The following is a 26671-nucleotide window of genomic DNA, read 5'->3' as shown; positions in this document are numbered from 1 at the left end:
GGAGGATGGGTGGGAAATGGACAACCAATGTTTCTAGTTGGGTCCTCTCTTCAGATAGATAGGATCCTTGTTTAAACGTTACAGAAATTCCACAATCTTTAATACTCTGTGTTTAAACTACTTGTCATTGATTGACAACTTGAATTTACACCAGAAACAGACAGAGATTTATTGATTTTTAAAATTCTGTGTAAAAAATACATTGACTTTTCTTGCTGACTTTCTAAACAGCATTTCCATTTATATTACACTGTTGTGTTTAATTCATCATGTTTTGTTTTAATGCCAGTATGTCATAGTCATAGAGCGTGTAAATAGCCCTTTCCCCATGTCAACCCATGCCCCATCTACTCTAGTCCCAAACTGCCCACATTTGGCCCATATCCCTCTAAACCTTTCCTATTTAAGTAATTGCACAGATCCCCATATACTTCAATATAGTGTAATAAGCTGCCAAAAAACCCCATAAAATTGCTGATACAATTTACTGTTTTTAATTGACATTAAACACACAAAATATTTTAAAGTTCATCAACATAAAATGAGGAATTAAAAAAACTAATCTTCTGGAGGAAGGGAAGATTCTGTAGCATCGGGGAGGATGGATGGGAAATGGACAACCAACGTTTCGGGTGGGGTCCGTTATTCGGAGAGATAGGATCCTTGTTTAAACATTACAGAAATGCCAAGCTTTTTAATTGGGGCTTGGCAGGATATAAAGAACTTGACAATTTGAATTTACATCAGAAACAGACAAAAAGCTAATTACTGTATATTGTTTCTCCTTAGAAAAATACTCTTTCACTTTTTTTGCCAAGAGTTTTTCAGTTTTTCTCTTTATATTTCACCTTTGTGTTTAATTTGTCATGTTTTCTTAATGCCATTAGGATGTAGAATCATACAATCATAGAACATGGAAATAAAGCCTTTGCCCAACTTGCCCATGCCGATCACGATGTTTTAGTTTAGTTTAGAGTTACAGTGTGGAGACAGACCCTTCGTCCCAACAAATCCACACCGACCAGCAAGACTATTAAGACATTAAGACTATTCTCCTACACACACCAGCGACAATTTACATTAATACCAAACCAATTAACCTACAAACCTGTACGTCTTTGGAGTATGGGAGGAAACCGGAGGTCTTGGAGAAAACCCACAGGAAAAGGAGAAAGTATACATTCCGTACAGACAGCACCTGTAGTCAGGATCGAACCCAGGTTTCTGGTGCCGTAAGGTGCCGCTGTGCCACACAAATATTTTTTTAGCCACAAATCCTCAGGTTTTCAGGCTCCTGTACCTTCTTCTCGATGGCAGGAGTGAAATTGTAAAATTGTCCTTAGTGTGTAGGATAATGTTAGTGTACGGGGTGATCGCTGGTCGGCGCAAACTCGGTGGACTGGAGGGCCTGCTTCCACACTAAACTAAACTAAACTAAGAGTTTAAAATTACGGTCCAAAAGAAGACACGATTTAAAAGAGAAATCTATCAAAAGAAATGCAATGAAGAGTACTGGAGTTGAAAGGATAGGCTTAGTTTTCCTGAGGTTTGGTATTTTCGCTGCTCTCTCCCAGTGTAAGCCTGTCAAACAGACACTCGGCCATGCCATTCTGAGGGGCTCCAATGCGGGTCAGATTGGTAATCATGTCACCAAGCTTATTGATGGCCTTGATCTGCTCATCCAAGGACTGAGTCTCCAGGAAGTCGCACATATGAGGGTCAGTCATGTCGGAAGCCAGCTTGTGAATGTCCACGAGAGACTGGTTGACGGCCTTCTCCATGTGAAGGGCGCACCGCAGAGCCTCCAGCCCATTGCTCCAATCGTCCCGGTCAGGTTTCAAGACGTCCTGGAGGATAACATGTCCCCCACGCTGGCTCTAGAATTTGATCAGCTTCTCCACATGCTCCCACTCCTTGTGGGACAAATCCTGGAAAAACTTGGCAAAGTTATTCAATGTCACATCATCCCGATCGAAGTAGGCAAACATGGACAGATAGACATAGGAGGCATAGAGCTCCATGTTGATCTGCCGGCTGATGCTGGCTTCGCATTCCTGGTGGTAGTTCTGGTGCACTTGGGAAGTCACCATGCACTCGTTCCGACACAAAACGTTACTTAAATCAAAACACAAGAGGTTTTTTGGACAAGAAGGATTCGAGAGGTATGGGATCTATTCCGTTCAAACATTGCTGAAGCAAGAATTCAACCCGGATTCATCTACTCCAGTCCCATGTGCTTGCATTTAGCCCAAAGCCCTTTAAACCTTTCTCATCTTTGTAAGTAGTTGCACTGATCCCCAAATACTTCAATACAGTCTGATAACCTGCCAGAAGAAACCATAAAACAATGGAGTAATTGAGCTGGCCAGGCAACTTCTCCAGAGGACATAGATAGGTGATGGGGTGGGACCCTTCATCAGACTTGATTCTGAAGAAGGGTCCAGACCTGAAATGTAACCCCTCCATGTTCTCCACAAATGCTGCCTGACCCACACAGTTATTCCAACTTGTGTCTTTTTTATAATGTAACCTCTGCTCTGTTTTTATGTAGTTGAAGATTACATTTCTTACAATCTATTTACAGGGTTTTGGATTTTATTAATGAATTGCTTCCACTTTGTAAAGCTTAGGAACTGAACCGCATTGTTCACAAACTTGATGTTGCATCCGACTGAGTTGAACTTTGGATCCATACTTGCACCCACCACAAAGCACACACTAGTTCCACCTCCTGCCTCAGCTCATCTGCGACTGTAATTCTGATCCATGGATTTATTACCACTGTACAAAAACTTTTCAGACCAGTCTCACTTGACCTAGTTTCTGTGAAATTCATACTGGTAGCATAGATGGTGAGAGCAGGTATTGAGGGGGGTTGTTCTGGGACTCCAGAACTAACTGTTGAGTCTTCCCGAGGAAATGGGCCTAACTCAACAAAACGCCAGTGCAGGGAGGCGCCCACTGGATACCCCCAATTATATACTTGCATCTACTGATCAGTTTTTTTAATGTGCATATTAACATGTCGGCAGCTGATTCTTGCATATGGAGTTAGTTATTGTCCTTAGCATAAGTTTCTATAATCAGTTTAGATAGTACTTTGGGTTGGGTTTTCTTGGTTGAGTACATTCTGGTGTTACAACACAAGTACTTTGTGTTTTAAATTTAATACTTCGTAATCTCTGCCAGCAATACCAACAGCCAAGGTATCTACACTTCAGATTCAGGGGCAGTGCCTTCCCTGCTGTTATCAGGCAACTGAATTATCCTCCCAACAACTGGAAAGCAGTCCTGAGCTGCTATCTACCTCAGACTATTTTTGATTGGTCTTTACTAGAATTTGTATTGCACTAAACTTTATTCGCTTTATCAAGCATCTGTATATTGTGAATGGCTCGATTGTAATCATGTATTGTCTTTCTGCTGACTGGCTAGCACGCAACAAAAGCCTTTCATTGTACCTCGGTACACGGGACAATAAACTAAACTCAACTCAACGCAACACTCTTCTCATTCTGGCCACTTAACAATTGGCAAAATAATTCATTCCACCATTGCTGCGAAAATCCTAAGTTTTGGAATTCACTCTTTAAACCAATCTCTTTGACCAAGTCTTCAGCCCTGGTGTTACTTTTTTTGTGGCTTACCAATATTGCTTTTGGAAAACACTCCAATGATGCATCTTGAGATATTGTGATATGTTAAAGGAGTTCATCATATGGATGCTATTGTTCTTATTGTTTTATGAATATTCCACCACAAGTACATCCATTTGCTGAAATCCATCAGGAAATTTTCAAGTTACATTTTGTCTGTTCGTTTTGATTAACTGAGGCACCAATTGCAAATTTGCAAGATACATTTAAACCTTTATTAAATCACTGGTTGGATTACAGATGTCCGTTTTCTGATTCCAAGCATTACACTTCAGGAAGAAGGGAAATGTTTTGAACAGGATACAGAGCAGTTTTAACAGACTGGTCCCAGAGACGAGAGACTTTTGTTCCCTTGGGAAGCTAGAGAGCCAAAATTGTTCACTTTGTAGCAGGGGAGGCTAATGGGAGGATTACTAGAAAGGATTGGACAGAGTGTAGGAGAGAGGATTTCCATTAACAGAAGGGCCAGATGTGAAAATAAAACAAAAACAAAACAAATCCATGAGGCAAGGAGAGTTGTGGTCTTGAAACAGCTACCTGGGAGGGTGGTGGAAACTGCCCTCAAAACAAAATGAACACATGATAAAAAAAAAGCAAATAAGTTCCTGATAGTGCAGAGGCTGAGGGGAAGATTCCTCGGGATGGAGAGTCTAGACTTGGGTGCATGGACTCGGAGTCAGGGTGGTTATTTGTAAATCAGCAGAGAAAAATCTCTTCAGTAAAAGCAAATTTTGAGTTCCCTCCCACAGTGGGTTCAGATGTTCAGTGTTGAGCAAATTCATGGCTGAGACCGAGGGATGTTTTGACTTTGGAGGAAATGTAGGATATAAGGAATGAAAAGGAAAGTAGACATACATGATTACAATCGAGCCATTTACTGTGTACAGAGACATGATAAGGGAATAACATTTAGTGCAAGGCCATGTGTTGGCGCTGACTCGATGGGCTGAAGGGACAACCTCCATGCTCTATCTCTGCATGATATAAGTGAATGGTGGAGCTGTACCACTCAATGGGTCTGTGAACAAGTCAGTTCTTCGTACCCAAGGCACTCCTTCGGCACCACATTTGAGATCAATATCCTGGAGTTAGGGAAAGTTGAGCTCACAGTTCTGGATCAGGGAATGACTGTATCATCCTGCTCCCATTTTCCAAGGATGGTGCAGGGCACATCTGGAAACCCAACAGGAGATGCAAAAAAACCTAGAAGACCCAAGGATAGACATTAAAGCTGAAGCCTTGCTGAAAGCAGCAGGATTGCTTTTTATAGCCTCAACCTCACTACCCGTCATCATCAAAATAAAGAAGACAGCGCCTGCAGACAGAACTAAGGCACTTCTTATACAAGGGGTTGAAAACGTGATTGAAAGGATTTAATATGCTTCAATCCATATTAAAGAGGTGAGGTGGGATCATTAGCCTAAGCTGTAGGACAAGGAAACACTTGCTTGCCAGCCACGTAGATCTCTGTCATGTTTCTGTCATCTCCTGTAAAAACACAAATATCAAACGAATGAAAGAGATCTTTATTACAAAATGGTTAACTTTAACAAATGATCTTGCTTCTCTCAACTTCAAATACTGTAGTCTATTCCGTCTGTTTGCAATTTACTGATGCCTCAGATGCTCAAGAACAATGGAGGCCGCAGAAAGTGGTGGACATTGGCCAGTCCATCACGGGTACTGACCTCGCCACCACTGAAGGGATCTACAGGGAGTGCTGCTTCAAGAAGCTTTTATCATCAGATACCTATGCCACCTGACTGCACCCTCTTCTCGCTGCTATCATCGGGAAGAAGGTGCGGGAGTCTGAGAACCGTTACCTTCAGGTTCAAGAGTAGAGCTTCTTCCCATCAATCATCAGGTTCTTGAACCAACATGCAAAAGCCTAAATACAACCCAAACACAACCCAGACGTTGCACTATTGTGGCCGTACTGCATACTTAGATTGTATGTTTCAGTTTACTTGGAATAACTTACTTTATTGCATTTTTATTGTTGTTGTTAACATAGAAAATGTTGTATCGGTCTCCATCACTGTTGTATCGGTCTCCATCACCATTCCTGGCAGCGTGTTCCAGAGCCTCACCACCCTCTGTGTGAGAAACTCACCTCACATATCTCTGGTAAACATTGCCCCTCTCACTTAAAAGCTATGGCCTTTAGTATTTGATATTTCCATCTTTCTTCTTCTTGCGTATGGTGTGCACAGCCTAAAGTTGTAGGTCAACTTGTTCTCTTTGATCTTTTTGTTTGTGCACGTCGGGTTGATTGCATTAGTCGAAACAGGGTGGACCACGTGAAGGTTGCAACCTCCCACCCCATGTCCACCCTGGGAAAAAGGTACTGTCTATCTATGCCTTTCATAATTTTATATACTGCTATCAGGATTCCCCACAACCTTTGGTATTCTGTAAAAAACAATCCAAGTCTGTTCAACCACTCCTTTGGAACAATGCGTATAGTTCTGTTCGTCCCAATAGAGGAAGTATATGGAGGTTTTGTAAATGGTGCAGAAGAGGGTTACCAGAGTGATGCCTGGATTAGGGGGATATTAGCCACAAGTAGAGAATGTAGAATGTAGGACTCTTCTTGAGACTCATTTACGTCATTTCGGATCGGGACCATTCTTCAGATTCAGTCCAATCTTAAGAAGGGTCCCGAACTGAAACATCACCCCTCCTTTTTCTCCAGTTGCTGCCTGACCCGCTGAGTTACTCCAGCACTTTGTGTCTATCTTTGGTATAAACTAGCATCTGCCGTTCATTGTTTCTACAGGATAATGCACAAATTCAATCAAAACAGAGCTGACTACAATTTTTTGTTAAATCTGTTAAGCAAAAGTGTTACTGGCAATTGGAAAGTTTATTTAAAATGACCTTATGATTTTTCTTCAGTATTGCTCTGGGGAACAACATTCATTCTTACTCAGCTCAGAACTGAGGCCAGAAATGAACTGTGGAAGCCTTCTGAATCCAGTTTTGGGTTGCTAGGCAACTGCCTCAGGCCTGGGAGACCTTTTTGTCCCATTTTCCTTGTGCAGGTTTTAAATAACTTGGTCCAAAAATACAAGCACAAAACAGAAAATAATGGGGCTTTGTTACTTTCATTAAAATCTGTTAAACTGTCACGTAAAGCTGCGGTCACATTACAACATGTGTCTTTGACAACTTTGGGATTCCACAAAGTTATTTACAGGTGATAGCATACTTTCTAACGTTCACCTTTGTAACACAAGAAATAAGAAAACCATAGAAAGCTCCCACTAAATTGCAATGGGATAATGACTGAAATCTGTTGAGTTCATTTAGAAAGAATCCCAATGCATTTTATCAGTGCGATACAGCCAACCATGGAATGACAGAGATTGACAGCAGAGAAGGGCATTTGGTCCAGATAGCTGAACATTCAATTTAGATCCAGTCCACAGTCCAGTCCTATCAACTGGCAATGTCATAGAGTCATAGAGTGATCCATATAACCATATATAACCATATAACAATTACAGCACGGAAACAGGCCATCTCGGCCCTTCTAGTCCATGCCGAACATTTACTCTCACCTAGTCCTATCTACCTGCACTCAGACCATAACCCTCCATTCCTTTCCCGTCCATATACCTATTCAATTTATTTTTAAATGATAAAATCGAACCTGCCTGCCTCCACCACTTCCACTGGAAGCTCATTCCACACAGCTACCACTCTCTGAGTAAAGAAGTTCCCCTTCATGTTACCCCTAAACTTCTGTCCCTTAATTCTCAAATCATGTCCTCTTGTTTGCATCTTCCCTACTCTCAATGGAAAAAGCTTATCCACGTCTATTCCGTCTGTTTGCAATTTACTGATGCCTCAGATGCTCAAGAACAATGGAGGCCGCAGAAAGTGGTGGACATTGGCCAGTCCATCACGGGTACTGACCTCGCCACCACTGAAGGGATCTACAGGGAGTGCTGCTTCAAGAAGCTTTTATCATCAGATACCTATGCCACCTGACTGCACCCTCTTCTCGCTGCTATCATCGGGAAGAAGGTGCGGGAGTCTGAGAACCGTTACCTTCAGGTTCAAGAGTAGAGCTTCTTCCCATCAATCATCAGGTTCTTGAACCAACATGCACAAGCCTAAATACAACCCAAACACAACCCAGACGTTGCACTATTGTGGCCGTACTGCATACTTAGATTGTATGTTTCAGTTTACTTGGAATAACTGTTACTTTATTACATTTTTATTGTTGTTGTTAACATAGAAAATAGTCAAGTCAAGTCACATTTATTTATATAGCACATTTAAAAAACAACTCTCGTTGGCCAAAGTGCTTTACATTTGTTATAAGAATAGTATAAACAAACAAACTACATACATATATACATATAGCCCTCGCTCAGTGGGCTTCAGGAAAGGCTTGGGAGTATAGATAAGTTTTTAGTCTTGACTTAAAGGAGTCGATGGAGGGGGCAGTTCTGATGGGAAGGGGGATGCTGTTCCATAGGAGGAGGCCGTTTGGCCCTTTGTTGCATCCAATATCCCTGTAAATCTGCAGCAAGTAAGAATTTCATTGCCGTCTCATATTCGGTGTATTTAGAACATAGAAAAGTACGGTACAGGAGCAGGCCCTATGGCTGAACAGGACGCCAAGACCAACTGGTCTTCCTGCACATAACCAATATCCCTCCATTCCCTGTGTATCCATGTGCCTATCCCAAAATCTGCCAAATGTCACTGTTGTATCGGTCTCCATCACCATTCCTGGCAGCGTGTTCCAGAGCCTCACCACCCTCTGTGTGAGAAACTCACCTCACATATCTCTGGCAAACATTGCCCCTCTCACTTAAAAGCTATGGCCTTTAGTATTTGATATTTCCATCTTTCTTCTTCTTGCGTATGGTGTGCACAGCCTAAAGTTGTTCTCTTTGATCTTTTTGTTTGTGCACGTCGGGTTGATTGCATTAGTCGAAACAGGGTGGACCACATGAAGGTTGCAATCTCCCACCCCATGTCCACCCTGGGAAAAAGGTACTGTCTATGCCTTTCATAATTTTATATACTGCTATCAGGATTCCCCACAACCTTTGGTATTCTGTAAAAAACAATCCAAGTCTGTTCAACCACTCCTTTGGAACAATGCGTATAGTTCTGTTCATCCCAATAGAGGAAGTATATGGCGGTTTTGTAAATGGTGCAGAAGAGGTTTACCAGAGTGATGCCTGGATTAGGGGGACATTAGCCACAAGTAGAGAATGTAGAATGTAGGACTCTTCTTGAGACTCATTTACGTCATTTCGGATTGGGACCATTCCTCAGATTCAGTCCAATCTGAAGAAGGGTCCCGAACTGAAACATCACCCCTCCTTTTTCTCCAGTTGCTGCCTGACCCGCTGAGTTACTCCAGCACTTTGTGTCTATCTTTGGTATAAACTAGCATCTGCCGTTCATTGTTTCTACAGGATAATGCACAAATTCAATCAAATCAGAGCTGACTACAATTTTTTGTTAAATCTATTAAGCAAAAGTGTTACTGGCAATTGCAAAGTTTATTTTAAATGACCTTATGATTTTTCTTCAGTATGGCTCTGGGGAACAACAATCATTCTTACTCAACTCAGAACTGAGGCCAGAAATGAACTGTGGAAGCCTTCTGAGCCCAGTTTTGGGTTGCTAGGCAACTGCCTCAGGCCTGGGAGACCTTTTTGTCCCATTTTCCTTGTGCAGGTTTTAAATAACTTGGTCCAAAAATACAAGCACAAAACAGAAAATAATGGGGCTTTGTTACTTTCATTAAAATCTGTTAAACTGTCACGTAAAGCTGCGGTCACATTACAACATGTGTCTTTGACAACTTTGGGATTCCACAAAGTTATTTACGGGTGATAGCATACTTACTAACGTTCATCTTTGTAACACAAGAAATAAGAAAACCATAGAAAGCTCCCACTAAATTGCAATGGGATAATGACTGAAATCTGTTGAGTTCATTTAGAAAGAATCCCAATGCATTTTAACAGTGCGATACAGCCAACCATGGAATGACAGAGATTGACAGGATCCAGTCCACAGTCCAGTCCTATCAACTGGCAATGTCATAGAGTCATAGAGTGATCCATATAACCATATATAACCATATAACAATTACAGCACGGAAACAGGCCATCTCGGCCCTTCTAGTCCATGCCGAACATTTACTCTCACCAAGTCCCATCTACCTGCACTCAGACCATAACCCTCCATTCCTTTCCCGTCCATATACCTATCCAATTTATTTTTAAATGATAAAATCGAACCTGCCTGCCTCCACCACTTCCACTGGAAGCTCATTCCACACAGCTCTCTGAGTAAAGAAGTTCCCCCTCATGTCACCCCTAAACTTCTGTCCCTTAATTCTCAAATCATGTCCTCTTGTTTGCATCTTCCCTACTCTCAATGGAAAAAGCTTATCCACGTCAAATCTGTCTATCCCTCTCATCATTTTAAAGATCTCTATCAAGTCGCCCCTTAACCGTCTGCGCTCCAAAGAATAAAGACCTATCTTGTTCAACCTTTCTCTGTGGAACCAGGCCCTTCAGCCCAATTTGCCCACATGACACAGCTACATTAGTCCGACCTGCCCACGTTTGGTTCATATTCCTCCAAACCTATCCTTTCCATGTACCTGTCTAACTTACTTAAATGTTGGGATATTCCCAGCCTCAACTATCTCCTCTGGCAGCTTGTTCCATACACTCACCACCCTTTGTGTGAAAAAGTTATACCTCAGATTCATATTAAATCTTTTCCCCTTCACCTTAAACCTACATCCTCTTGTCTTCGAATCACCTACTCTGGGCAAGAGACTCTGTGCATCTACCCGATCTATTCCTCATGATTTTATACAACTCTATAAGATCACTCCTCATTTTCCTGCGCTCCAAGGTATAGAGACCCAAACTACTCAATCTCTCTCAGTAGCTCAGACCCTCTAGTCCTGGCAACATCCTCATCAATCTTTTCTGTACCCTTTCTAGCTAGACAAAATATTTCCTATAACACGGTGCCCAGAACTGAACACAATACTTAAATGCGGCCTCACCAACGTCTTATACAACTGCAACATGACCTCCCAACTTCTATACTCAATACTCTGACTGATGAAGGACAGTATGCCAAAAGCCTTTTTGACCACTATCTAATGATAGGGGTACTGATTGTGGATGATCAGCCATGATCACATTGAATAGCGGTGCTGGCTCGAAGGGCTGAATGGCCTACTCCTGCACCTATTGTCTACCTGCGCCTGCACTCCTAGATCGCTTCCAGGAACCATGTACCTGCACTCCTAGATCCCTCTGCTCTACAACACTCATCAGAGCCCTGCCATTCACTGTGTAGGTCCTGCCCATGTTAAACTTTCCAAAATGCAACACCTCACATTTCTCTGTTTTAAATTCCATCAACCATTCCTCAGCCCACCTGGTCAATCGATCAAGATCCTGCTGCAATTTTTCACAACCATCTTCACTATCTGCCAAACCACCCATCTGTAAACTTGCTAATCTTGCCCTGTATGTTCTCATCCAAATCATTGATATAGATAACAAACAGTAATGGGCCCAGCAACGAACCCTGAGGCACACCACTAGTCACAGGCCTCCAGTCCGAGAAGCAACTATCCACCATCACCCTCTTTTTCCTTCCATGAAGCCAATTTTCTATCCATTCAGCTATCTCATCTTGGATTCCATGCGATCTAACCTTTCAGAGCAGCCTACCATGTGGAACCTAGTTGAATACTTTGCTGAAGTTCATATATACATCTACAGCTCTGCCCTCGTCGACCTTTTTGGTCACGTCTTCAAAATACAAAACCATGCTGACTATCCCTAATCAGCTCTTGTCCGTCTAGATGCCTGTATATCCTATCCCTCAGAATACCCTCTTGTAACTTTCCAACTATAGTTCCGAGCATTTTCCCTACAGCCCTTCTTGAATGAGGCACATTTGCCACCCTCCAGTCTTCCAGCATCTCTCCTGTATTTAAAGACAACACGTACATTTCAACCAGGTCTCCCGCAATTTCCTCTCTGGTTCCCACAATGCCTTCGGATATATCTGATCAGGCCCTGGAGATTTGTCTACCTTTATACATGATAGTACCTTAAGCACCTCTTCTGTGCACCCATGTCGGTACCTTCAGAAGTGAAAGGTAGTTCTATCTCCAACAACCTAAAACTCCCTGCTAATTCTCCATCTTATTATTTTAAATCTCTGTCCTTTAGTTACTGGTCTCTCCAGTAAAGGGAATTGGTCCTTACTGTTCATCTCTCTGGGTCCTTCACAATGTTTGCACCAAAAATACATCTCACCCCCTTGTCTGTTCCAAAGAAAATCAACTCAGCTGAGCCTATCTTTCCTGCAGTGCCCAGGTAGTAACTCCAGATGCTGGTTTAAACCGAAGATAGACACAATAGAGAATAGTTGCAGGAGTAGGCGATTCAGCCCTTCGAGCCAGCACCGCCATTCAATATGACGATGGCTGATCATCCACAATCAGTACCCCGTTCCTGCCTTCTCACCATATCCACTGACTTTGCTATCTTTAAAAGCTCTATCTAACTCTCTCTTGAAAGCATCCGGAGAATTGGACTCCACTGCCTTCTGAGGCAGAGAATTCCACAGATTCACAACCCACTGTGTGAAAAAGTTTTTCCTCATCTCCGTTCTAAATGGCTTACCCCTTATTCTTAAACTGTGGCCCCTGGTTCTGGACTCCCCCAACATTGGCAACATGTTTCCTGCCTCTAGCATGTCCTTAATAATCCTATATGTTTCAATAAATATCCTCTCATCCTTCTAAATTCCAGAGTATACAAGCCCAGCCGCTCTATTCTATTAACATATGACAGTCCTGTCATCCCAGGAATTAACCTTGTGAACCTACGCTGCACTCCCTCAATAGCAAGAATGTCCTTCCTCAAATGAGGAGACCAAATCTGCGGCCTCACCAGGGCCCTGTACAACTGCAGAAGGACCTCTTTGCTCCTATGCTCAACTCCTCATGCTATGACGGCCAACATGCCATTCGCTTTCTTCACTGCCACCTGTACGTGCATGCTTACTTTCAATGACTGATGAATAAGGACTCCCAGATCTCGTTGTACTTCCCCTTCTCCAAAACTGACACCACTCAGATAATAATCTGCCTTCCTGTTTTTAACCTCACATTTATCCACATTAAACTGCATCTGCCATGCATCTTCCCACTCATCCAACCTGTCCAAGTCACCCTGCATCCTCATAGCATCCTTCTCACAGTTCACACTCCTCATAGCATCCTCCTCACAGTTCACGCCTTTCTTAAAAAGTGGGATAACATTAGCTACCTTCCAATCCACAGGAACTGATTCTGAATCTATAGAACATTGGGAAATGATCACCAATGCGTCCAAGATTTCTAGAGCTACTTCCTTAAGTACCCTGGGATGCAGCCCATCAGGCCCTGGGGATTTATCAGCCTTCTGTCCCATCAGTCTATCCAACACCATTTTCTGCCTAATGTGGATTTCCTTCAGTTCCTCCGTCACCCTAGACCCTCTGGCCACTAGTGCATCAGGGAGATTGTTTGTGTCTTCCTTAGTGAAGACGGATCCAAAGTACCTGTTCAAGTCTGCCATTTCTTTGTTCCCCAGAATAAATTCACCTGTTTCAGTCTTCAAGGGTCCAACTTTGGTTTTAACTAATTTTGCCAATTTTTTACCTCTTCACATACCTAAAGAAACTGGAGTTGTTACTAATCTCCTATTGGTGTAACTGGAGTAACTCAGCGGGACAGGAAGCATCTCTGGGGAGAAGGAATGGGTGATGTTTCGGATCGAGACCCCTCTTCAGCTAAGCAAAGAGGTATGTTTTTCCTGCTGTGTTTCCAGGCAACACCCTCATGAAATCAACTCCGTATCATCTCGAGTGCTGTCACATAAGCTCCAGATTACAAAATAAAGTTTGACACTGAGCCATAAGGAAATGTCAGGGAATATATTTCAAGCTAAGCAAAAATATATAAGCTTTAGCGCTTACAGTTTAGTGGAATTGCAAAGTATTATGTGATAGCTAAATATGCTCACAACTCACCTAAGAACAGGAACTTCTGAAAGATGGCCTGAAAAATCAGGAAAGAGTATTTTAGCAACAAGTGTAACACAGATACATGAGCTTTTCAACTTTGCTTTGAAACGGCCCCACCGAATATTTACCTGCAGAGTGTCCTCATGGAATACTTCAAAGGGAGAACCTGGGACACCAGTGTTGACCAGAACAGCATCAAAATCCTTTCCCACCTCAAAATTTCCTGTCACCTTTTCAAGGCCCAAAGCTGCAAGAAGCAAAGTTATCTTTGGTAAAGTGCTTGTATAATTTGTAAAAGGGAGACTTTTCTGTTCTGTTCACAGTGGAAGAGTTTAGGGATGTCAGTGGGTGGTTTAAAACCATGAAGGGTTTAGACAGCGACACGTGAAGATGATTGGCAAACTAGCCAGAGAAATAGAGACAACAAAGAGGGATTGTTTCAGAGATGTATAACCTCATTCTGGATCTTTGCGATCAGTCCAACTCTAAAACAAGGGCTGCATGGGAGGAAGCTGGGACTTCAACTTACTGAGGAGTGGTGGGATAACATGGGTGGGCTATGTACTGTCACGTCTTGCGCTCATTCAGTTTAAGGTTATACACGGGGTCCATTTTTCTAAATCGAGACTGTCTGGGATTTATCCAGAGGTGGAGGATAAATGTGATAGATGTTTGGGCCCACACTGTCATCTGAGCCACGATTACATAATTGTTGGTCCGGCTACTTTAATATAATGTCTACCGTAATGGGAATACCTCTACAGCCCTGTCCATTGATTGCCATCTTTGGGGCCCCGGATGAGTCAGGTCGATTAAACTCTGTGCAAAAATAAATGATTAATTTTACATCTTTAATAGCCAGATGTTGCCTACTCCTACAGTGGAAATCTCCTAACCCACCCAATGTGTCACAGTGGCTCAAAGATGCAGTGCTTTTACTTAAACTTGAGAAAATTAAATATACATTGAGGGGATGTACTGATAATTTTTTTCTCACAAATGGCAACCTTTGTTATCATACTTTACAGACTTCTGTCGGGTTTTGCCAGACTGAGGGCTGTTTTGTTAAATGTTGTTATGTGTAGGCGCACTCTTCACTCTTAATTAGCCAGGGTGGGGTGTGTGACTGATGGTATGGTTGTATTATATATATACATTTTTTCCCCCTATATTTCTTTTATGTTTCTCTGTATTTTTGCATTTTCCTTTTGTGTATTATTTGAGTGTTTCTTATTTAACATGTCCCTTTTCTTTTTTGTGTTGATTTATTTAAAATGAAAACAAAAGAGACTGTGAGAGCGTAGGTGGACCGCCGAGAATGAGGACGGTCGCCGAGAGCTTCACAGTGGGGGGGCTGCCGAGAACAAGGAGGTGACCTGGTGGCGGGGGGGGGGGGGGGGGGCAAGAAGGGCAGATGCGGGACCACTTGCAGCAGCAGGCAGTAGATAGGATTGTTCAGTGAAATTTTGTAACCAGAAACGGGGCAACATTTGTGTACTGCCTAGGTGAGGTCTGCTGTGTACTGTTACTGGGTTGTATGCAAAACAAAGCATTTCACTGCACGTAGGTACATGTTTCAATAAAATATAATTGAATCGGGCTCTTCTAATGCCTGTCTAATTGTTCCATAAATGTTGCAATAGTCCCTACGTCCTCGTTCCGTACACCCACCACCCTTTGTGTGAAAGAGTTACCCCTCAGATTCCTATTAAATCTTTCCTCTTTCACCTTAAAACTATGTCCTCTTGATGAGTCATTACCTACAAGGCTATGGACCAGGAGTCAACCTGACCAAACAGAAACAGTATCTTTCCCCACGGTTTCTCTGAAACCATGACTGTTCATGGTGAGCATGAGCGTGCAACTTTTGGTTGAGACCACGCAGATGGTCCAAAGTGGGTTGGCCCTTGCCGTGGAGGAAACAGTGATAGAACAGGAGTAGACTATAAAACGTAGAACAGTACAGCACATGAACAGACCCTTCAGCACACAACATTTGTGCTGACCATGATGCCAAAACCAACTCTTATCTGCCTGCACATAATTGATACCCCTCCATTCCCTACATATCCATATACCTATCCAAAAGTCCCTTAAATGCCTTGTATCTGTCTGCGCCACCACTCTCTACACTGCATTCCAGGCACTCACTGCTGTCTGTGTAAAAAACCTGTTCTGAACATCTCCTGTAACCGTTCCTCACTCTTAGCCTAAAGTTATGCCTTTTAGTATTTGATTTTTCCATCCTGGGAACAAAAGTTCCGACCTATCTCTGCCTTTCATAATGTTATATACTTCTCAGGTCTCCTCGCAACCTCTGGCATTCCAGAGGAAATCATTCTTGTCTAAGCTCTCCCTGTAGCAAATACCCTCTAATCCAGCTATCATTTTGATAAACAATGCACCCTCTCCAAAGCATCCAAATCCTTTCTGTAATGGGGGCGACCAGAACTGTATGAAACATTCCTAATGAGACCAAAGTCTTATAAAGCAGCAGTTGTGTGCAAGCGCACAAATGCCGTCGACCATATTAACCATATAACCATATAACAATTACAGCACGGAAACAGGCCATCTCGGCCCTACAAGTCCGTGCCGAACAACTTTTTTCCCTTAGTCCCACCTGCCTGCACTCATACCATAACCCTCCATTCCCTTCTCATCCATATGCCTATCCAATTTATTTTTAAATGATACCAACGAACCTGCCTCCACCACTTCCACTGGAAGCTCATTCCACACCGCTACCACTCTCTGAGTAAAGAAGTTCCCCCTCATGTTACCCCTAAACTTCTGTCCCTTAATTCTGGTCATGTCCTCTTGTTTGAATCTTCCCTTTTCTCAAAGGGAAAAGCTGATCCACATCAACTCTGTCTATCCCTCTCATCATTTTAAAGACCTCTATCATGTCCCCCCTTAACCTTCTGCGCTCCAGAGAATAAAGACCTAACTTATTCAACCTTTCTCTGTAACTTAGTTGTTGAAACCCAGGCAACGTTCTAGTAAATCTCCTCTGTACTCTCTCTATTTTGTTGACATCCTTCCTGTAATTGGGCGACCAAAATTGTACACCATACTCCAGATTTGGTCTCACCAATGCCTTGTACAATTTTAACATTACATCCCAGCTTCTATACTCAATGCTCTGATTTATAAAGGCTAGCATACCAAAAGCTTTCTTTACCACCCTATCTATATTAGATTCCACCTTCAAGGAACTATGCACGGTTATTCCCAGATCCCTCTGTTCAACTGTATTCTTCAATTCCCTACCATTTACCATGTACGTCCTATTTTGATTTGTCCTGCCAAGGTGTAACACCTCACATTTATCAGCATTAAACTCCATCTGCCATCTTTCAGCCCATTCTTCCAAATGGCCCAAATCACTCTGTAGTCTTTGGAAATCCTCTTCATTATCCACAACACCCCCTATCTTGGTATCATCTGCATACTTACTAATCCAATTTACCACACCTTCATCCAGATTGCGGGGCTTTGGTGGGCATGATGTGCACCTCTCTTGACAATCTAGTTTTGCTCAGTTGTTCTCACTGTCTACACCCTCTGCTGCCAGAGAAAACCCAGCCCTGGAGATCAAAGGTCAAGGAATGGTCAACATTGGCTGTCAGAGGCGCACAGCGACCAGACACAAGACGCTACTCTGCATCCTGTGTTTCACCTGCCTTCTCCTTCTGCACAAGTCAATACCTTCCCCAGAAAGCATGAGGCTGAGGGTTGACAAACCTCTAAAGTAATGAAGTGCACGAATGTAGACCCGTAGAAAGTGTTTCCACCTGGTGTTTATGCATGTTGAACTGTCGTAAGCATGACCTACTTAAGCTGTAGGTGGTAGGCGCTTCCGCCCACAAATGTCAGGGCCAGGAGGTCTGCAACTCCTTCCTCAAACTTCTCCCCTCCCTCTCATCCTTTACCACTCTCTTGAAAACCCACCTCTTTGACCAAGCCTTGGGTCTAAAAGTTCAGGATTGCTCCTACTGCTTGGGGACATTTTGCAACATTAGAGCCATTGTATACATGCATGTTGAATGTGTGTGTGAGGAGAGGGAACACAAAATAGCAGCTATTAACACAATATTATCATTAATAAATCCAGATAGGGAATACAGGAGAGATCTTTACTATGAGAATGATGAGGGGGTGGGGAGATAGTGGAGAGAGAAAGGAAAGGAAAAAAAGGAGAGAGAAGGAGACCAGGAAACAAGAGGGAGGAAGGTGAGATTGAGAAAGGAGAGAGAAAAAGGGGAGAGAAATGAAGGAGAGAAAGGAATGAGAGAAAGGAAAGAGCAAAATAGAAAGAGGGAGAAAGGAGAGTGGGAAAGGAGAGAGGGAAAGGAGAGAGAGCAAGAGGAGAGAGAGAGAGAAAGTAGAAAGGAGAGAGAAATTAAGATAGGAAAGAGAGGAAAGAAAGGAAGGTGAACAGGGAGAGGAGAGAGAGAGAAATTTGAGCGTGAAAGAAGAGAAAGGAGAGAACAAAGAGTGAGAAAGGAGAGATGGGGAGAGAGAACAGAGAGTGAGGAGAGAGAGGAGGGAGAGAAATGAAGAAGGGAAAGGAGAGGGAGCGAAAAGAGTGAGATAGGTCCACCATTCAGAAAAGGCTGAACAGGCTGTGGTTCTTTACCCTGGTAATGTGATTGAGGGGCTTGGGCTGATAAAGTTATGTGCTGCCTCTTAAAGGGAAAGTGAAAACAAGGAGCACAACTGTAAGATAGTCCCTCCAAAATCTAATGCGAAAATCAAAATAAATTTATATCACCAAGAATGTGGAAGTGACAAACTCGTTTAAGAGGATGCCGGATGCACCTGAGGAAAAAGGGAATAGAAGGATGGGTTGACGGGGTGAGATGGGCAGAGATTTGTGGAGCTTAACAACTGACAGTCAGCTGTTGGGCCTAGTGACCAACTTCTGTCCTGTAAATCTTATTATGAATTCGTCAAATTACAAAACAGTTTCATTTGGATTATAAACACTGTCTCACCTTTACTGCCACCAAGGGTTGCAAGACGAAACACTTCTTCATGCGAAAGCTTCTGATAATCTGCAGTGTTTAAGCTCAGAATATTGGACACATCAGTCGCTCTACGTACAGCATCGAGTATTGAAGGCGAGTACCCACCTGAAACATCTAAGACAGAGTTTTGTAACATTTCAGCATTCCACGTCATCAAATGCAGTGGACAGCTGGCACCTTTAGTTTAGTTTAAGTAAGTAAGTAAGTTTATTGGCCAAGTATTCACATACAAGGAATTTGCCTTGGTGCTCCGCCCACAAGTAACAACATGACATACAGTGACAGTTACAAATGACTCAGAAAACACTAAACATTAATAATAATAAAACATTAATGATAAAACACCATTGATCAAGCATGTGAACCAACAAAATACCAGATCAAAGGGAGGCTACAGATTTTTGGCTGTTGAGTAGAGCAACTACTCGTGGATAAAAAATGTTTTTATGTCTGGCTGTGGCAGCTTTGACAGTCCGGAGTCGCCTTCCAGAGGGAAGTGATTCAAAGAGTTTGTGGCCAGGGTGAGAGGGGTCAGAGATGATCTTGCCCGCTCACTTCCTGGCCCTTGCAGTGTACAGTTCATCAATGGAGGGAAGGTTGCAGCCAATAATCTTCTCTGCTTATCGGACGATTCGCTGCAGCCTCCAGGTGTCATGCTTGGTGGCTGAGCCAAACCAGACCATGATGGAGAAGGTGAGACCAGACTCTACGATGGCCATGTAGAATTGGACCATCATTGCCTGTGGCAGATTGTGCTTCCTCAGCTGCCGCAGGAAGTATATCCTCTGTTGTGCCTTTTTTGACTGTGGAGTCGATGGTAGCCCCCCACTTAAGGTCCTTGGAGTTTAGAGATACAGCGCGGAACAGGCTCTTTGGTCCACCGAGTCCGCGCCGACCAGCGATACCCGCACATTAACAATATCCTACACAAATTAGGGGCAATTTACAATTATACCAAGCCAATTAGCCTACAAACCAGTACGTCTTTGGAGTGTGGGAGGAACCTGAAGAAAACCCAGGCAGGTCACGGGGAGAATGTACAAACTCCATACAGACACCACCCGTAGTCAGGATCGAACCTGGGACCATGGCACTGTAAGGCAGCAACTCTACCGCTGCGCCACCATGCTGCCCTGTCAGGAGGGCACCCTTAATATGCAGAATAAGGACATTGGGGTGGATACGAAGTGGTTCTGCTGGTGTTTTCCCTGGTGGCAGGCCACCACTCATTGTAATGTCTCCGGGTGTCACTGTAGTCAGGTGGAGTTGGGGCATTGTATCCTATTACCAGTTCCTAGACCATGGCACAAGCCAGATTCCATGGGTCCAGTTATGCCCTTTGGTGGTCCAATGCATCAGGATGCATCAGGATTTTCAATGCTGCTCAAAGCGTGGGTGCTTCTGCCTGTTGACCAGATGGATCACCTCCAATAGACCTTTAATAGTTCACTAAGGTTGGTTGGGCTGCAGGACCTCTCCCACCAGGACCCAATGAAATCCACACCAAAGGGTCTTGGTAAACCATATAATTGTTTATATCATCCTCAGTTGTCATCCCTTATCCATTATTTCCATTTCATTTATGGTCAACTGCTGTGCACAAATTGGCTACAAGGCATTCTACGTTACACATTTCTACTTAGTTACATTTTAAGTATCCCGGGATAGCGTGGCGTTTAAAGATAAATCTCGATTCCCTTTTCAATAAATTTACGATTAAAATAAAATCATTTCAGTAGCAACAATTATGGAAACACTGGATTGTCCCGTTATTTCTCCCTGGTTTATTTATCCTGCAGGGAAGGAAATCTAGTCCACTTTGGATCCAGAATAAATTGGACAAAATCTAACTTCTTGATTAGTACGGATGTCAGTGGGTACGGGGAGAAGGCAGGTGAATGGTTTCGAGGGGGATAGATACATCAGCCTTAGGTAGTGAACTGAGGACAAAAATGGGTGGGAACTGATTAAAACTGAAAATGACTTGAATGGAAGTGTAACTTTAATAAAGGGCTGTAAAGAGGAACAGCTGTTATATTTTACATAACATAACCTGTTTTACCTACCAGTTCCCAGCCCCACGTTTATTTTGTGATTCAGAGCATTTCGTACGTCCATTAAACCACTGCACAATCTGAAGGATGAAAGAGAGTGAGATGCCTCAGTGTCTGCCATCAATGTTTGATCTTCACACAGGTTGTGACGCTAGGCAGGCATTATCAACAACTCCCCCTTGGCACCAAAAGGCTCAGCTGGTCTGTGCAAGTGTCAGAATTAGGATGTACAAGTTCTCACTATCCCAGTTATAACTTCTGCGGTAAATCTTCCTCTGACAGTCAGCGTCTCTGTTCTGCAGCTCCCTCGACCACCTCCGTTCATGCCCGGGATCCAAGATTCCACCCGTGCCGCTAAGTCCAAAGTGTAAGGAGGTCAGTCACCACAAGCCCAACGGGAATTCAGGAGAAAATGCATTACTCATGTTGCCTGACCCACTGAGTTCTTCCAACACTTTGTTGTCATAAGGAATAGGAGTAGAATTAGGCCATTCGGCCCATAAAGTCTACTCCGCCATTCAATCATGGCTGATCTTTCTCTCCCTCCTAACCCCATTCTCCAGCCTTCTCTCCATAACTTCCGACACCTGTACTAATCAAGGATCTATCTATCTATCTCTGCCTTAAAAATATCCACTGGTTTGGCCTCCACAGCCATCTGTGGCAAAGAATTCCCCAGATTCACCAGCCTCTGACTAAAGAAATTTCTCCTTATCTCCTTCCTAAAAGAACATCCTTTAATTCGATACGATATGATATGATTGAACTTTATTTATCCCAGGAGGGAAATTGATCTGCCAACAGTCATAAAAACACAAAATACATGAAACATGAAATTAAAGTGATGAGCGGAAAGGATTGGGGATGTGCAAAGATTGGGGACGTGGGGGGGGGGCAGTCAAGGAATTCTGAGGCTATGACCTCTCATCCTAGACTCTCCCATTAGTGGAAACATCCTCCCCACATCCACTCCATCCAAACCTTTCACTATTCTGTATGTTTGAACGAGGTCCCCCCTCATTCTTCTAAACTCCAGCGAGTACAGGCCCAGTGTCGACAAACACGCATCATAGGTGAACCTACTCATTCCTGGGATCATTCTTGTAAACCTCCTCTGGACCCTCTCCACTATTTGTTTGAACGGTGAGCATTGGGAGAGTTACGTTATGTGCAATAGCGGAAGGGACCTCGGTTTAATGTTTCATCTGAAAGGCGACTCCTCTGGCCACACAGCTCCTCCGCTGCATGGCACTGGATTGTTGGTCTGGACTTTTGTGTTCAATTCCCCGGAGAGCAATCGCCGGGGCCAAATCTCAGACAGGATTGAACTGTGGATTGAACTGTGGATTCTTGTGGTGTTGGTTTACTGGATACTCACGATGTGTTGGAATTTGGACAGTGCGAAATACCTGCTCCTTTCCTCTGGAAGAGTTCAAGCTCCTCGTCAGAGAGGTAGACTGCGTGAGCCATGATCGTCTGTGGAAAGACATTTCACTCAATGACAAACTAAGGTCGAAAGGCTCCTTTAAAATACCCACGGAGACAGTGGGAGACAGTCAAGACAGAGAGACAGAATAATAAGAATGCAATAACGCATCAAAACAAGTAAAGACAGGAGTGGGCCATTCATGCTGTAGGAAGAAACAATGATCTTTGCTGCCGATGTTGGTTTAAACCAGAGATAGACACAAAAAGCTTGAGTAACTCAATGGGTCAGGCAGCAGCATCTCGGGAGAAAAAGAATAGGTGAAGTTTTGGATCAAGACCCTTCTTCAGACTGAGAGTCAGGGGAAAAGGAACCAAGAGATATAGACAGTGATGTAGAGCAATATAGAACAAATGAATGAAAGATATGCAAAACAGTAACAATGATAAAGGAACCAGGCCATTGTTAGCTGTGTGCTCGATGAAAACAGATAATGGGAATCAACAAGATGTTCAAGAAGGAACTGCAGATGCTGGAAAATCGAAGGTAGACAATAGTACTGGAGAAACTCAGCGGGTGCGGCAGCATCTATGGAGTGAAGGAAATAGGCAAAGTTTCGGACCAAAACCCTTCTTCAGACTAGGGTTTCAGCCCGAAACGTTGCCTATTTCCTTCGCTCCATTGATGCTGCCGCACCCACTGAGTTTCTCCAGCATTTTTGTCTATCTAGAATCAACAAGACGACTGAAGCTGGTACGACTTGGGTGGGGGAGGGATGGAGAGAGGGGGCATGCTTGTTTCAAAAATATGAAATACATTCAAGACCTCTTTTGATTACACTCATTAAAAAAGCTTCTACATCCCCCCATGGCATGAACATCCCCAAAACACTTTATTCTTTTTGTGAATACTATTCTTCTCATCTATGTACTGAGATGCTGACCCTTCATTTTGAAGCTGTGACCCCTGGGTAGACCTTTCAAGAGGTAGCGCAGGCGGATAGCACAGAAGAGCTTCATTTGACCTGTGTCATTCAATGATACAAACAACGGAGACAGGTCAGAATCCTCTCCTCTATTCAAATGGTCCTGTATAAATGGTCATAAGGACAACCAGCCCATCCAAAACCACAATCTGCTGGGCATGGCTTTAAAGTGGAGCAAAATTTGGAAGGAGATTATTTTCAAAATTCTTTGGTGATTCTGGATGAGGGATAAATATCAGCCTCAGCATTACAAGGAGAAACTCTCCACTTCTTTGAAAAAATAGCATTGCGCACTCTTTACACACACCTGAGGAGGACTAGGGCCTTGCTATAAAATATCTCAGCGGAAACATAGAAACATAGAAAATAGGTGCAGGAGTAGGCCATTCGGCCCTTCGAGCCTGCACCGCCATTCAATATGATCATAGCTGATCATCCAACTCAGTATCCTGTACCTGCCTACTCTCCATACCCCCTGATCCCTTTAGCCACAAGGACCACATCTAACTCCCTCTTAAATATAGCCAATGAACTGGCCTCAACTACCTTCTGTGGCAGAGAAATCCAGAGATTCACCACTCTCTGTGTGAAAAATGTTTTTCTCATCTCGGTCCTAAAGGATTTCCCCTTTATCCTTAAACTGTGACCCCTTGTCCTGGACTTCCCCAACATCGGGAACAATCTTCCTGCATCTAGCCTGTCCAACCCCTTAAGAATTTTGTAAGTTTCTATAAGATCCCCCCTCAATCTTCTAAATTCTAGCGAGTACAAGCCGAGTCTATCCAGTCTTTCTTCATATGAAAGTCCTGACATCCCAGGAATCAGTCTGGTGAACCTTCTCTGTACTCCCTCTATGGCAAGAATGTCTTTCCTCAGATTTGGAGATCAAAACTGTACACAATACTCCAGGTGTGGTCTCACCAATACCCTGTACAACTGCAGTAGAACCTCCCTGCTCCTATACTCAAATCCTTGAGTATAGAAGAGGGACATTTCCAATAGTGCAGTTCTCCTTCGACACTGTAGTTGGACCTTGGCTCTTGTGTGGTACATAAATGCGCTACCTTTTGAATTTTAGTTTTAGTTTGTTAGTTTTAAAGATGCTGCGTGGAAACAGGCCCGTCAGCCTGCCGTGTCGACCTGTGATCCCCGTACACTATCCAACACACTAGGGACAATTTACAATCTTTACTGAAGCCAATTAACCTGCAAACCTGTATATCTTTCGAGTGTGGAAGTAAACCGGAGTGAAAACCCACAAAGGCCACTGGGAGAACGTACAAACTCCGTACAGACAGCACCCATAGTCGGGATCGAACCTGGGTCTCTGGCGCTGTAAGGCAGCAACTCCACTGCTGCGCCACCATGCCACCCCAATTGAATGCAGCTGACATTTTGTAAGCAATAGTGCCTGTGGATACTCCAACTTACAACTTTGTTTCCAGCTTTTAGTCCACAATATTGACATTGCAATGGATATTAGTTTATTAATGTACAGTAAAAAACGTTGTTGTGTATATATCATATATGACTGCAGTTAAACCATGACTCGTGCAAAAGAGAAAGGAAACAGTGAAAATATTGTTACAGCTCCAGAGAAAGTAAAGATAAAATAATATGCAATGTCTATATCGATCGAGTCAAATAGCCATACAGTGTGGAAGCAGCATAGGAAGGAATTGCAGATGCTGGGTTACACTGGAAGATAGACACAAAATGCTGGCGTAACTCAGTGGTACAGGCAGCATCTCTGGAGAGAAGGAATGGGTAACGTTTCGGGTCGAGACTCTTCTTCAGACTGTTAAACCAGGCCATTCAGCCCAACTCGACCTTGCCAACCATGATGATGCCCCATCTAAGTTAGTCAGGATTGCATCCCCAGCATGAGAAAGATCGGTTCCAGTTTATCATAACTGCGGGGAAGAACTTGGTGGAATGTGTTTTCCAGCGTTTATATCTTCTATCTGATGGGAGAGAAGAGGGAATGACCAGCGTGTAAACGGTCAGATATTTTTACAAGTGGCTAGGCAAGGTGGATAGGGGTTAGATATTCCAATCATGAAAAATCAAAAGTCTGCATGGACAACTTACCTTATCATTCAGAAGACTGTGGACATCATACACATCAGAATAATTCTTACATTTTGGAAACATTTTCTTCACAGCTGCTATCTCAGCCCGAGACTCGCTGATGTGACTCTGTTATGAAAGAAAAACAGGCTTTATGTTTTGAGGTTGCGAAGTCCAAATAAAAGGAACGGAAGCAGCACTTTGTGTCGTGGTTCATATTTAATGGCGTTAATCAGGTTATTCGTAACCCAGGCAGCCCCTGTGCTATTCAACAGGTCAGGCAGCATCTGTGGAAAGGGAAACGGCACTAAATGTTAGGTTTATGATGTTTAGAACTGGGAAGGAAAGAAAACAAATCAAAGCTACAGCACTGAAACTGATCATTCAGCCCACTGAGTCTCTGCGGACACTAGTTCTATGTTATCCACTCTCTACACACCAGGGGCAATTTACAGAGGACAATTAATCTACAAACCTGCACGTTTTTTGGATGTGGAAGAAAACTGAAGCATCAGGTGGAAACCCATGCGGTTACAGGGAGAATGTGCAAACTTCACATGTAGGCAGCATCCGGGCTCTCAGGATCGAACATGAGTCTCTGGTGCTGTGAGCCAACAGGCCGGCACAGTGGCATAGCAGTAGTGCTGCGGCCTTACCGTGCCAGAGACCCGGGTCCGATCCTGACTATGGGTTCTGTCTATACGGAATTTGTACGTTCTCAATGTGACCGTGCGGGTTTTCTCCCACACTGAAAAGACGTACAGATTTATAGGTTAAATGGGGTGGAAGATTGCAACCTTCACGTGGTCCGCCCTGTTTCGACTAATGCAATCAACTCGACGTGCACAAACGGAAGATCAAATAGAACAAGTTGTCCAACAACTTTAGGCTGTGCACACCACACGAAAGAAGAAGATAGGTTAAATGGCTTCGCTAAAATTGTAAATTGTCCCTAGCGTGTAGGATAGTGCTAGCGTATGGGGTCAGCACTGACTCGATGGGACGAAGGGCCTGTTTCCATGCTGTATGTCTAAAGTAGAGCCTAAACCTCTACCGGCTGTGCCACTGTGCCGCAATCTGGCTGATGGCTTAAAATTAAAAAAACATGCACATTTTGGAAATCTGAAATTAAAAAAGAGAAACACCAGGAAATTTACTGTTCCCTGACAACTGAGTGGGTGGCTGCTTTAACCAGAGGGTCTGTGTTCCTCATCCAGCATCCGTGTATGCCCAGAATAGTTTTTTCAAATACTTTTAGAAAATTCTCCGCCTGCCTCCTGGAAATACAACAACAGGTTGCATTTCAATAGTGTCTTTGCAAAAGCAAAATACTCTCATCTTGATTAATAGAA

The 26671-nt window shown here is 43.3% G+C and overlaps 1 protein-coding gene and 1 pseudogene across 2 annotated transcripts in view; both read right to left on the bottom strand.

The window, feature by feature from the left end:
* Window positions 1-474: 474 nt before the first annotated feature.
* Window positions 475-2155, bottom strand: LOC116971179 (annotated as a pseudogene).
* A 1568-nt stretch (window positions 2156-3723) lies between these two features.
* gda (guanine deaminase) overlaps window positions 3724-26671 on the bottom strand; it is a 67854-nt gene continuing 44906 nt past the window's right edge. The window contains exons 8-15 of one of the 2 annotated variants that reach the window (XM_033018137.1): window positions 25341-25448; window positions 22217-22314; window positions 20851-20918; window positions 18752-18898; window positions 13880-13998; window positions 13758-13785; window positions 5077-5144; window positions 4649-4825 (exon numbers count right to left, since the gene is read on the bottom strand). In XM_033018137.1, the coding sequence (XP_032874028.1) occupies window positions 5077-5144; window positions 13758-13785; window positions 13880-13998; window positions 18752-18898; window positions 20851-20918; window positions 22217-22314; window positions 25341-25448 (636 nt within the window). In that variant the 3' untranslated portion in view covers window positions 4649-4825. Of the gene's footprint in view, window positions 5145-13757; window positions 13786-13879; window positions 13999-18751; window positions 18899-20850; window positions 20919-22216; window positions 22315-25340; window positions 25449-26671 lie in introns of both variants that reach the window. The other variant, XM_033018136.1, reaches the window with a different exon arrangement.

The sequence above is a fragment of the Amblyraja radiata genome, chromosome 3 (genome assembly GCF_010909765.2).
Source record: "Amblyraja radiata isolate CabotCenter1 chromosome 3, sAmbRad1.1.pri, whole genome shotgun sequence".
Classification (NCBI taxonomy): domain Eukaryota; kingdom Metazoa; phylum Chordata; class Chondrichthyes; order Rajiformes; family Rajidae; genus Amblyraja; species Amblyraja radiata.
This window is presented reverse-complemented; position numbering and strand designations above follow the sequence as displayed.